Source organism: Manihot esculenta, chromosome 17 (assembly GCF_001659605.2).
Source record: "Manihot esculenta cultivar AM560-2 chromosome 17, M.esculenta_v8, whole genome shotgun sequence".
In the NCBI taxonomy this organism is placed as follows: Eukaryota; Viridiplantae; Streptophyta; class Magnoliopsida; order Malpighiales; family Euphorbiaceae; genus Manihot; species Manihot esculenta.
The window spans coordinates 25488788-25502067 of NC_035177.2; the positions used below are offsets into that span (position 1 = coordinate 25488788).

The following is a 13280-nucleotide window of genomic DNA, read 5'->3' on the forward strand; positions in this document are numbered from 1 at the left end:
AAGGTTAAGGTAAATTATAATAAAAAAATATTTAAAATGAGCCAATTTGCTTTTTTTAAAAAAATAAAAAAATCAATAATTAAATTATTTTAATAAATTAAAATAAAAATCTCCCCAGCTGAACAAGCCTTATAAAATCATTCAGAAATAGAGGTCATGACTTGTTTAAGGTCGTGCTGGTGGAGTTTCTTGATTCTGGTTCTACTGGATCTCTCTACAGCTTTAATTCATTTGGGCTTTAGCTCCAAAGCGAATCTTGTCTCCAAGTATCATTTCAAGATTTTTTTTTTCTTTTTTTTTTTATCATTTCAATGAAATACCTTTTGGTGATTAAGATATTTGAAGACAAGATAGCCCACCACCAGCAGCCCACAAGCAACTACCATTTTTTTTCTTTGACCGTTGAAAAGGGGCAAAGTGTGAGGCTCAACTAATATTCGTGACAGTTTTTACTCTAATTTCTAACTCACGCCTTCATTTCCAATTAATGAAAATATGTTACTTTTTTAATATTTTGTTTTTTTAAAAAAATTTTTTGATATATATTAAAAAATAAAATAAAATAATCAATTTCATCATTATCTGACTTCAGACATGTATAAAGAAAAAGCATCAGCAAGATCAACTCAAGCATGCAGGAGAGGAGCCAACGGAGCTATAGACAGCCTTGCCTCTGCATTATTGCAATTCTCTAAAAAAAATCGTCAGCTTCGCCTAATACTGTTGCATAGCCATAGCTCGGGGCTTGCAGGGCGAGTCCCAGAAACTGTAGCTCCAGGATTGCTGAGAAGGCGAAGAACTGGCCCATTATCAACGTTATTATCCAACAAAAATGGCCCAATACTAATAATACATGGGTCCAAAGAATGTGAGCAAGTGTTTCAAATTTGAAAATTTTAGCTGTTTTGAGTTGATGATGCTTTGATTTGTTGGCAGTGAATTGTTAGGTCACATCAACTGACATTATTGAAGTGGAGGGCCCTGCTGAAATTTTGAGAGGAACATTGCATATTCAATATATGCTTCTTTATCCTCCTCCGTGTATCTTTCTCTGTTAAACTGCCCCACGGATCAGGTCTCCCGTAGTTCAAGTCTTACAAAACAGTTGCAAAGACTAGGGATTTAGTTATTTGATTGGAGTAAGTAAACTGAAGAGTGGTACTTTTGAAAAAATGTAAATAATTTTTTAATATTTTTTAATATTCGAAGTAATCACAAAATATAAAATTCATATATATAAAAGAGAAGTGATGTATGAATTTCTTGGGTTGAGGGACAGATATTTATTATGGGATAAGGAAAAAACGTGGTGATTAAAGGGTGGAAAATGAGTGTGGTGGTCCTCTTTGAAAGGGCGAAGTGCTGGGCTGTTATGCAGTGCATGGCTTGGTCGTGGCGTGTTCAATTCGGCAAGTGGTAGGGTAAGGTAAGGTTTTCTCTTTTTTATTTTTTTTTATTTTTAATTTTTTTCCTCATATGAAGGCCAAACACAGACAAAAGCACTCCCCAATCCTCATGTTTCGTATAATATCATTTTTGGACATTCCTTTTATTTATTATTATATGCTCCAAATCTTACAATTAAACCAAACACATGCCCTTTGACCACCGTAAAACCCTGATTTATTATTTGATTTTTCAATCCTTTATAATTCAATTAATGTTTTTTATTTAATTCTAATTAAATTTTATTGATATGAGATTAAGAGAAAATAGGGTTTACTATGGTTGAGTAGTCGTGGGTTCGATTCCCACAGACAGCGCGCCAATTATTGATTTGAGATCCAGAGAAAATAAGATTTACTATGGTTGAGTAAGCTCTCTCTCAATAGAAGAATGTCCCTCTCCTTTTTATCCTTTTTTCTTTTTTGATCAGTGGCGTTTAACAGCTTTTTTGCTACAGGGATGTCTGTCTTTATCATTCAGTTCCGTATGTACAGTGGTGTCAATTCCCCTTATTCATGTCAGATAACCATTTAATTCTCTTCAGGATGCGTGTAAAAGGACTGCGAAAAGACCGGACATGCTACCCACTACTGGTCCTATTGCAGAGTTGGCTTCAACGTTGCAAATCATGGGCTCGCAGATGGCCAGGTCAGCTGAGGTCTTCAGTTGAGATCTTCATGTCCAATCCACTGTTGTGGGCGGACTTTCTTTGAGATGCTCCAAGTTTTGAACCGGCTTTTGCTATCATAAATCCTAAGCCAACCGAGAAAGGAAAAAGACCCAGCAATTATTAAATTTTATATTCAATACTTCAAAATTATTTTAATAATAATAATAAAAAGATAACAAACCCATTCACCTAAAACTAAAATCTTTATTCTTTTAGCAATAAAAGATGCAGCCATTTGTTTTTTTTCCGCAATTTAAGGGAATTTTAAAGGGTTTTGCTTTTCAGTGGTTAGAAATTAACAGGAAATTGCTGTAAACAAAACGACAGGCGTTTTATGTTTTTTTCACATGCATTTCCTAATTGCATACAATTTGTCAATGTGTTATGTAATCAGGACAATTGGACAGGAATCTTTGAGAATAAACATATTACCAGAATATGTCCAAAATATATATTATACTTCTTCATCCTTCTCTTCTCAATTTCCTTTTTCTTTCTCTCTTTTTTTTTTTCTTTTTAAGTCTAAATGTGAAGTCCTTGTAAAATTATAATTGTTTTTATACTTTTAAATATAAAAAAAATCAAGTGAGCGTAATTATTTGGAAAAAATAATCATGAATTATTAATGATTAAAATGCATGGTATTGCCATAAATGCTACGTGTTAATTCGGCGATACTTCAAATCACACCCACCTTAATTAAATCTCATTTCATGCTTAAGACTTAATGGACTTGTCTTTAAAAGTTGGCCGGTCCATCTGCTCAATTTAAGGCCGTTAGCTTCATAACTGTCACTATCCAACTGCTTGTCCGTGACTACACACTCAATTTCTCTTCCGTTCGAATTATTTTTTCTTTTTATTCCAGCCATAATCATAATTTGCTTTAATTATATTTTTATTGTTTATAGGGAAATTTTTATATATTTCCCTATTAATTTAGTAGTAATGGTTGTATTTACTACGATATCTGTCTAAATAAAGACTTTCCCACGAAGAGAATGAAAGATTTGGGAGTAATTAATTAAATAAATAAAATATAGTAAATACCAAAATCAACGGGGAGACCAAAAAGCAAAAGCATAGCCAAGCCAAGATCATTACATTCCTGTCTCTGGTTCTCTCCATGAACTCTTTCTCTCTCTATAAGCAGAAAGCTAAAAGCACTCTCTCTCGTGACTTTTCTTTGTTTTCACTCATTCCCTAAATTATCGGCATCATTTTAGGACCTCCCCATTGATCAGCAACATCTGCCTTTACTTAAACCCTCTCCTTTCACTCGTCCCTCTTCTTCTTCTTCTTCTTCCTCTTCTATGATCCTTCAGTTTCATTCAGTGACATAACTTCATCAAGCTATAATCTTCAATTGATTGCTTTGTTTTATATCACAGCAAGGTAAGTTCTCTCCATCTCCTTCAGTTTGAACATCTTCAATTGAGGAAAAAAAAACATCTTCAATTCAAGTTTACTGAACTTGATTATGTTAATATTGGAAATCTTATAGCTTTTTACTTTGGTAAGTTCAGTTGGACTTTAGTATTATTGTTTGGCTGCTGGGAAAATTGAGTTCTGTATACTGCTACTTTTTGCTCTGATCTTCCAGACTAGTAGTTGAATGGATGTCAATTTAATGCTTGATCGTGGATTTTCAGATATACTTTCTGGAGGATTGGGAGATGGAGGAACTCGTCTTGATCCATTTTGTGTAGGCATTGATGTGAAATTGGTGAATATTGAATTTGCTTGATAGTGGATCAGTGATGGAGGAAAGGAAGTTGAATTTAAATGTGCCACTTTTATCAGTTAGGAGGTCTTCCACTCCAACATTTAGGAAATCTTCTACTCCAACATCATCTTCAAATGGAGCAAACGGGAAAAAACCCGAAAACTCCCACCTCAATAGACGCCATACTCTTCCTTGTCATAAATCGGATTTCAATTTAGAGCAAGTGACAGAACCAGTTGCGGTTCCTTTTCATTGGGAACAGATCCCTGGAAGGCCCAAGGATGGTAGCTTGCCTGATCCTCGGAGCCGAAAGGAGGCATCTGTTACTACAAGGTCTCCTTCTCAGAGGATGTTAGATGTTATAAAGAACCTGAAGGGAAAAAAAACTGAAGATCAAGACGTGTTTATGCCTCAAAATGAAGGAAAAACTTCCAGGAATATCGCTGTGAGTAGATTGGATTACTTGAAGGAGGGAGTGAATGAGAAAACAGGCTTCAATTCAGACAATGATGACGATGATGATGTTTACTCTGATGCACTAGAAACATTATCTCCTACTGATTCATTCTCCGTGAACTGTAGTGTAAGTGGTGTGAGTGGGTTTGATAATCAGATTGTGAAGCGATCAGGAACTTTCTCCGCTGATCTGCAAACCCGAGATTTCATGATGAGCCGCTTCTTGCCTGCTGCCAAGGCAATGACATTGGAGACACCTCATTATGCTTCAAAAAAGCAACCTGTATCGGGTGAACAACCTAGGCAGATTATCAAGGTTGTTCATCCAGGTAGGGCAGCTCCTGTTAATCGAAATGAATCTTTAAAAGCCCTACCTTACCACCAGGATATTGAAGATGAAGAAAGTGAAGATGAATGTGATGATTGTGCTGATTCTAGCAGTATAGCAACCAAAGGTTGTGGTCTGCTTCCTCGGTTATGCGTAAAGAATTCTTTGTGCCTCTTAAATCCTGTTCCTGCAATGAAACTTAGGACTCTGGCATCAATGTCTTCCGCCCGTGATGAGATCAAAAAACTAAGCAAAGCAGCTTATTCCAGGTCTCAGAGTCCAACTGTAAAGAAGGTATACAAATTTTCTTCTGTTTTAAGTGTTAAGCTTTATTGTTATAACTTGGAAGTTCTTTCTCAATGTTTGCCAATGCTGACAATTTTTGGTCACCACTTCTCAGCCTGCCAAGGATCCTGTCAATAAACAAAAACAAGCAAACGAAGTTCGATCGCCTAGGCTGGTAGGCATTGAGAACAAGCTAAGTTGTGGATCCAATCGGTTCTCATATGCAAGTGACCGGCAAATGATCAGTCGGACGTCTCCTTTTAGGCGTTCAGGAGTCATATCTCCTTACCGCAATCAAGTGCCTCAGTCACCCTCCGGTGGTGGGGGTTTTTTGGGCGCTCCTAAAGAACTCGAGGATTTGAAAGCTAATAAAGTGAATTTGTTTAGGAAAGGCTTTAAATCTCAGGAACTAGTATCTTATCATGGGATTAGACGAGGATCTTGCCCCGTAACGCCCCCTGTTGAGAAGACATTATATGTAGATACTGTAAATGTGGCTGGATTATTATGTTCAAATTCTGGCTCCTCTGATGTCAAGAAGGGTTTTGTGGACTCTCCAGAGAAGGATCTTAAATCTCTGGTAAATAGCAGAGAAATTCAAAAAACTGCTGCGCCAGAATCTTTCTCAGAAGATGTGAAACCCCTGAATTTCCCAGGTGGAATGGGTAAACTGGAACATAAGTGCTTGAAGTCTGGTGAAGCTGATTTAAATCTTCTCTCAGACAAGTCACCTCACAAAGGCGAAACAGACAGGTTTGAGGACTTATCTCAGGAATCAAAGGCCTTGGTGTGTGTAAGTACCACCTCAGAAGGAAACCTAAATGTTGATAGCGATCAGATATCAAGCATTGATTCAGAAAATGCAAAAAACAGTTTAGTGCAGACTCCTCTTCCCCCACTTCTACCAAAAACTCCTTCTGAATCTTGGCTTTGGCGTACCCTGCCTTCTGTTTCCTCGCAAAATTTGTCATCACATTTACACCGAGGCACCACTTTCCAGAGCAAGCGGCAGGATCCCAAAACATCCTCTATCAGTTCCAAATGGGAGAATATTGTAAAATCATCATATTTGCACAAGGATCATGTACGATATTCTGAGGTAATTTGATCGTTTGCTTTATAATATCCCAAGTTTTTCTGAAGTGCTTGATGTTGAGTTAGTTGTAGAAGAATTGACTCGTCTTACAATTCGTTTGACAGGAACTATTTCCTCATGCTTCTCAGCAATCTAAAAGTTAAGAGATTTGAAGGGCTTTTCTACATTATCCAGCATCATTGTTTTGTGGATTTTTCTATGACATGCTCGATCGTGGAAATCTTCAAGCCCCCTTTTTTTTTTCCTGGGGAGATGATCCTTATGTTGCTCATTCTTTTGCAATTGTGCTTGTTTCTTGTTTTAAGTTTTGTAAATTTTGCATTGCCTTGATATTTGCAACGATACAGGACTGAGGCAATGGGAAATTGGGAATATTACACATTTACACCATTAAATTACATGCAATGTCTGTTAACGTTTTCAGAATCAATTCTCGTCTTGGGATGCTTTGATATTTTACAGGTTAGTTTGGTGACCAATCTGATAAACATTGATGTAATAGAATTCTTCGGATTTTTTCTTTTAAATTTCATGGTAGTGCAAGCTGACGTTAATGCATTAGACTTGGGCTAATCTTGAACTGTGGAAAGAACAGCATCACATTCACAGAAGTTTTGTTGATGAAGCCATAGATCATATCCGGCTGTGGCACTTGGAGAAACAATAACACTCTGAGAGAAGGTAGAGTGAAATAATATTTTTTAAAAATATAGTTTTATAAGGTAAAGTTTTTTATAATTTTTAAATCTTTCTAATTTTCTGTTGTTTGGGGTGAAAGAAAAGTTTTTAAAGCATTTGAATGTAGAAAAACCTTTTCAAACCTACCAAATTGATGGATTGAAAAATTTATACACTCTCTTAAACACAATTTTAAAATTTTGAAAATTTTTTTATCGCCTTAATGTAAGAAGACGACCATTTCTCCTGCTTTTGGACCAAGTTGTTTCTTGAGTTTGCAAACTCATAACAGGGTGGCCCAGCACGTTTCGTAGCCCAACATCCTGGGAGGGCAAATTCTCGAGCATTGGCCATCAAACCCTGGCTTAATGGAACTTAGGACACGCAGGTTTTCTTTGATCGATTAAAAGGCCTGAAGCATGTCGGCCTATTTCATTTTCTCAAAATCATACTCTATTTTTTTTTTTTTTTTTTGAAATAGGGGTTGGCGGAGTCGAACTTTAGACTTTCAAAGTTACAGGATGCACTTTCCACCAGGCTAAGCCTTGGAGTTCAAAATCTTACTCTATTTATTCGTGATGCTTTTAATTTGAAAAATTCAATAAAATATAATCTATATGTTTAATCAATAATAATAAAAATAAATCATTTAAAAAATAATTACAGTAAAATTTAGTGACTATCAGTAATAAATGTTGTTAATTAGTGGTTAAATAACTAATCCCTTGTTTAAAATTAAAATTTTCATAAAGAATTAAATTCAATTAAATTTTATTCTTTCTATCAATTTTATTGTTGAAATGGAAGATTTTTTTTTTAATTTATCAAATTTTATTTTTAATGAAAATGGAATCCATTTAACTTCTTTTCTTATAAAATGAATATCCTAAAATGGAGAGTGATGACCGCTGGATTTCTCAATCCCAGTCTGGGGCCAGACCCACGATAGCAGCCCATTATCTAGCGGCCCTTAAGCCTTGTACATGCACCAAGTCCGATCTGCTCAGCCTTGAGACCGGGCTCCAGTTAGTCTCTTCAGTCAGGCCGGCCTAGCATTGTCGGCCCAACGAACAGATTCTCTCTGGACTCAGTCTTAATTCTACCTTTCGGCCCAGCTCAGGATCAGGAGGGAGGCCTACCCATCCGTCACAGGGGACCACCCACATGCGCATCCGGGAAAAACCAGAAGCCGTTACGCATGGAACAAAGATCTGATTTCCTCGTACGTCCATATCAACGTGACAGGGACAGGTGGTCCAATAACATACATTCTGTTACACGTCACCAGCGGACAGAATGAAACATATAAAAGGAGAAATACTCTCTTCTAGGTCTAAGTTTTTCCAGTTTTACAGAACCCATTGTAAAACCCTATTTTCTGGATCTCAGATCATCAATTGGCGCCGTCTGTGGGAACGAAGGAGATCTTTTCATCACCGGAGTTCCATTTTGAACATACCCACTGAGATCCACGATGGCTAATCACAACGAAAACAACGTCACTCCAAATTACCTGAGCTCTGCCCAAGAGGGGCAGCAGTTCTCCTTTTCTAGTCCTACGACTCCCAATAACCAACCACCCATTCCTTTCAACCCCTCGCTAAGCTTGGCAGGGAATGTGCCTGCAGCGGCCCTGTCCAACCAGGACCTCCAAACCATCGCCCTTCAGTTACAAAACACCGCCCACTGGTTGGGGCAGATAATGCAACAGCGGGGCCTCAGTACCCCAATAAATGTGTTGTCGGTGGTAGAAGAGCCCCGGACCACTGAACCTCAACCTACCTTCAACCATCCCCAAACCGTCAGCCGAGAAATCGGAGAAGGGGGGAGAAGAGCCGGAGAAGTGGAAGAACCGGAAGCTCGGGTTCATGGACGGAGGGTAAGGGAAATGATTGAGGATGATGCCTTGGTGACAAGCAGGTTCGCCAAAGGGACGACAGATAAGGGAAAAGCCCCGGAAGAAAGTAGGCCGGAAAGGCAGGAGAAAAAACAAGGCAGAAGGTCTGAGCCCTACAGATAGCCCTGGGACCGAAGGGATCAAAGACCCCTCCCTCCTCGGATCTCAGAACAGAATCCACTTCCCCCGTGGGTTCCAGAGAAGCCGACCCCACTCAATGCCTCTAGAGCCGAAGTGCTCATGGCCGTCTAGGACAAGGAATTCCTACAATGGCCTAAACCTATTAGAACTGAAGCAGATCAGCGAAATCCTGACAAATACTGTCAGTATCATCATACACATGGTCATGACACCAACAACTGCTACCAACTGATTGCTGAGATCGAGAGGCTGATAAAGAGAGGACACCTCAAGAACTTCGTGAAGAAACCGGAGGGACAGAGGCCTCAGCCTAACCCGGCAGCCCAATCACCGAGGAGAACGGGAGCCGGACCGGTGAATGATGGGTCCAGTGGGACCATCAACATGATTGTTTAGCTGGGAATGGGAACGAAAGCGGTTGGATTTATTAGAGAGGTTATGTACCCACAGTGGCTAGCAAATCTTGTTTTAGTCAAAGAGACCAATGGCAAATATAGGATGTGTATAGACTTCATTGACCTCAATCAAGCATACCCCAAAGATTGTTACCCCCTCCCTGATATTAATAAAATGGTCGACTCCACGGCCGGCTTTGACTACATGTCGTCCTTAGATACAATGTCTAGTGATCACCAAATCCCAATGGACAGGTTAGATGAGGAGAAGACCTCGTTCATAACAGAAGATGGAACCTACTGCTATAAGGCCATGTCTTTCGGGCCGAAAAAACCCCGAAAGTGGTCGGACTGGGAGTCTATCAAATCGAAAACGTGCAAGGAAACCCTGAGCCTCGCGCCTGGAATATCCAGCACCTAAAGAGGTACTTCCCTTACAACATTTGTAAAGAAAATTCTTGTGCTCTGAAAACATGAAAGAATAAGATAACACCGTTTTTGCAAAGCAATTTTATCTTTATTACTGGGAGTATTAATTCTCTTTGAAAAAGAAAGAACAGATCCCAGAAGACCTCACTGAGACATAGAGACCTCAGGGAGGTAGAAGACCAGGATCCCCAAGATCTCCTGGCATCAGAAGACCTCACTGAGACATAGAGACCTCAGGGAGGTAGAAGACCAGGATCCCCAAGATCTCCTGGCATCAGAAGACCTCACTGAGACATAGAGACCTCAGGGAGGTAGAAGACCAGGATTCCCAAGATCTCCGGCATCAGAAACGGCCAGGATCCCGTAAGATCTCCTGGAGCAAAAACGGCCGGCGAGGATCTCAAAAAGACCTCTCGGAGTAAAAACGGCCAGTGAGGATCTCAAAAAGACCTTCTGGAGCAAAAATGGCCGGCAAGGATCTCAAAAAGACCTCCCGAAGCAAAAACGGCCGGCGAGGATCTCAAAAAGACCTCCCGGAGCAAAAACGGCCGGCGAGGATCTCAAAAAGATCTCCCCGGAGCAAAAACGGCCAGGATCCCGTAAGATCTCCTGGAGCAAAAACGGCCGGCGAAAGAAGACCTCACTGAGACATAGAGACCTCAGTGAGGTAGAAGACCAGGATCTCCAAGATCTCCTAGCGAAAGAAGACCTCACTGAGACATAGAGACCTCAGTGAGGTAGAAGACCAGGATCCCCAAGATCTCCTGGTGCAAGAAGACCTCACTGAGACATAGAGACCTCAGTGAGGAAGAAGACCAGGATCCCCAAGATCTCTTGGCATAAGAAGACCTCACTGAGACATAGAGACCTCAGTGTGGTAGAAGACCAGGATCCCCAAGATCTCCTGGCGTAAGAAGACCTCACTGAGACATAGAGACCTCAGTGAGGTAGAAGACCAGGATCCCTAAGATCTCCTGGCGTAAGAAGACCTCACTGAGACATAGAGACCTCAGCGAGGTAAAAGACCAGGGTCCCCAAGTTCTCTTGACACAATAAGCAAAAACAACTCATGCGAACGTAGCTCCGAGCTCACACGAAAGATGGAGTCCGGAATCACCAATGAAAAGCTAGACTCCAATCTCCCAATGGAGGTCAGAACTTAAGGAGAAAAAACTTTGATCTCACACGACAGCCCAAGGAGGTAAAGCGTAGTTCCGACCTCAAGAAGATGCTAAAACCAAAGGTTTAAATCCGAACTCGGATCACAGGCTGTTGGCACTAAAACTAAGAAGACAAAGGCAACGACGCCGATCTAAGGCACGCAAATACAAATCCAGAAAGCTCAAAGACAAACTAAAGACAACAATCTTCCTACAAGATAAGAGGAAACAGAACTGAAAACAAAAGGCCAGCCCTGCTCACCACCTTAAAAGGTACAAGATTTGACTTATCACCATTATGCAAAGGCTATGTGCCCGAGCTCATATTAATAAAGTAATGAGAAAAATGAGGACATACTTGCAGATATCATAAAAACTCAAAGTTCAGCCCACTGTTAAAAACTGAGTTCATGGTTAAGGCTAGTCCAGCTCGGGAAGAGCTTACAGATAAGAATGCCTTAGTGAAATGGAGAAATTTATAAGATAAAGGTTCAGCCAATTGATAGAATTTCAGTCCTGATGAGCTTGAGGGTAAAAAAGGAAAAACAAGTAGAGTAAATGAAAATGAAATTTCATTAAAAGGAAAGTACAGTACAGCCTATGCTAATTATCTACACGGGCTGGAGGAAAAATAATCTTCAAAGGACTTACATGCCTAGGGGCATTATTTACATCACTATCACCTACAAACATACTATGCTGGACTAATTTTAGCAGATTATCCTTGCTTCCTGATTTAAACATAGCCATCAATGCATTGTCCTTACTTGCATACTTGTAAGCTAAACTTTGAATATCACGGAACACATGCTCGAAAGCATCAACAGAAGCTTGACCAAGTGCAGCAGATCTCTGTTTCTCATCTCACAAGCGCTCTATATCAGAATCGACAGCCAGCTGATCATCTTCACCATTTCCAACAAGGAAATCCTGACACAAATCCACCATGAACTGCTTTATGTTATATGTGTAAACTGCATATTGTATTCCACAATAAACTTCAGAAATCGTGTTATTCCACGAGTTTGAGTCAGGAGCAGACATCAGGGGCACCATGGGAACATCCTTTTTCTTCTCGAGAGGGAGAGCAAGAGCCGGTCTTCCAGAAACCCGGGACTTCTCTGAAATGAGAACCGGGGCAGGCACTACGGTGGAGGCAGGACACTTATCCCCGACCTTCTCCGCTACACCCCCACCATCTGCAGAACCGAGCTCCCTCTCCTCAGTTACTGGGCCGACCTCGGCAAGGGCTCCCTGAACATTCTCCGCAGAGGCGATCTCAGTCCTGCTTATAGGGACCATCACCCCAGCTATGGAGGCCTCGAGCCTCTCTCCAGAAGCATCGCCAGAGGTCGGGGCAGGCTTTGACCCCATCAACCCGGAGTCCTTACTCAGCCTTGAAGTCCGTGGGGACCTGGGGGCTTGAACAGCTTAAGTGGTCGAGCCCGACCTGCAGTGGCTTAGCGGCCTTGAAGATTCGGCACCTCGAGAGCTCGGCTTCGGAGCTTGGGCAGGAGCCGGGGGAGGAGACCGGCCAGACGACCTGGACGATATGACTTCGGCTACTTGTTGAGTATCCTCCTCCACCGATCGCCACGTTGGGAAAGCGTCCAAGGCAGTGTTCATGTTCTCCCTGGACGGCGTGAAATTCTTAAGGGGCTTAATCTGATCCATCTTCACTGCAGAAGCTGCAAAAAATCCAAATTTGGGGAAGTCAGAGCAACTCTCAACAAAAATCACAAAAGCAAAATTGGAACAAGCCTCCACGAGGGGCAAAGTAATAAAATTTTTGGCTCGCCTTGACTAGCCTGAAGAAGGAAATGAACAAACGCACTGTGGGCGTGAAATCTCAGCTCAAGTAAACAGATTCGAAAAAAGACATAAAGAGGATGGCATTAGGGGTCAATATTCGGGGAGTAATCTCGAAATACCGGAAAACCTCATTAAAGAAGGGAGAGAAGGGAAAGGATAAGCCATATTCCTTCTGTTTAACAAAGAAAACTAAGCTTACGTCTTTCTGAGGGTTGATCAGACCAGAGGGATGAGGATTGGGAAGAACGATCCTCTCATTCCGGTAAGGGGCCCGGAGGTGAAAAAGAGTGATATCTAGGTAATCCATGGGAGCTTAGAACTATCCATGGAAAAAGAAAAACATACCTTGAAGATAAAGACAGGGAGATGACGATGGCAGTGCGCACGAAGAACAGAGAAAAGCAAGGACTTGGAGAAGACAGAGAGAATTCAAAATTCAAAATGACAATAAGGTGAAAGGGTGTTCTGAGGCAAACTGTGCTTAAATGACGCGGTCATAATGATTCTTGATATTTACCCCCTCGTCAGTCGGGCAATAACTGACGAGAAGGTAAAGGGGCAATTGATGACCGCTGGATTTCTCAACCCCGGTCTGGGGCCAGGCCTACGATAGCATCCCATTATCTAGCGGCCCTCAAGCCTCGTACATGCACCAGGTCCGATCCGCTCAGCCTTGAGACCGGGCTCCAGTTAGTCTCTTCAGTCAGGCCGGCCCAGCATTGTCGGCCCAACGAACAGATCCTCTCTAGGCTCAGTCTTAA

The 13280-nt window shown here is 41.0% G+C and overlaps 1 protein-coding gene across 1 annotated transcript; it reads left to right on the top strand.

Annotated features, from left to right (window-relative positions):
• Positions 1-3195: 3195 nt before the first annotated feature.
• Positions 3196-6437, top strand: LOC110605251. Its single transcript, XM_021743679.2, has 4 exons — positions 3196-3511; positions 3769-4920; positions 5027-6010; positions 6112-6437. The coding sequence occupies exons 2-4, from the start codon at positions 3877-3879 to the stop codon at positions 6148-6150; spliced, it is 2067 nt and encodes a 688-aa protein (XP_021599371.1). The 5' UTR covers positions 3196-3511; positions 3769-3876; the 3' UTR covers positions 6151-6437.
• The last annotated feature ends 6843 nt before the right edge of the window (positions 6438-13280 follow it).

Coding starts and splice junctions, on each gene's coding strand:
- LOC110605251 (XM_021743679.2), top strand. CDS start 3,877: ATGGAGGAAAGGAAGTTGAATTTAAATGTGCCACTTTTATCAGTTAGG. Junction 4,921..5,026: donor AGAGTCCAACTGTAAAGAAG/GTATACAAATTT, acceptor ACCACTTCTCAG/CCTGCCAAGGATCCTGTCAA. Junction 6,011..6,111: donor ATCATGTACGATATTCTGAG/GTAATTTGATCG, acceptor TTCGTTTGACAG/GAACTATTTCCTCATGCTTC.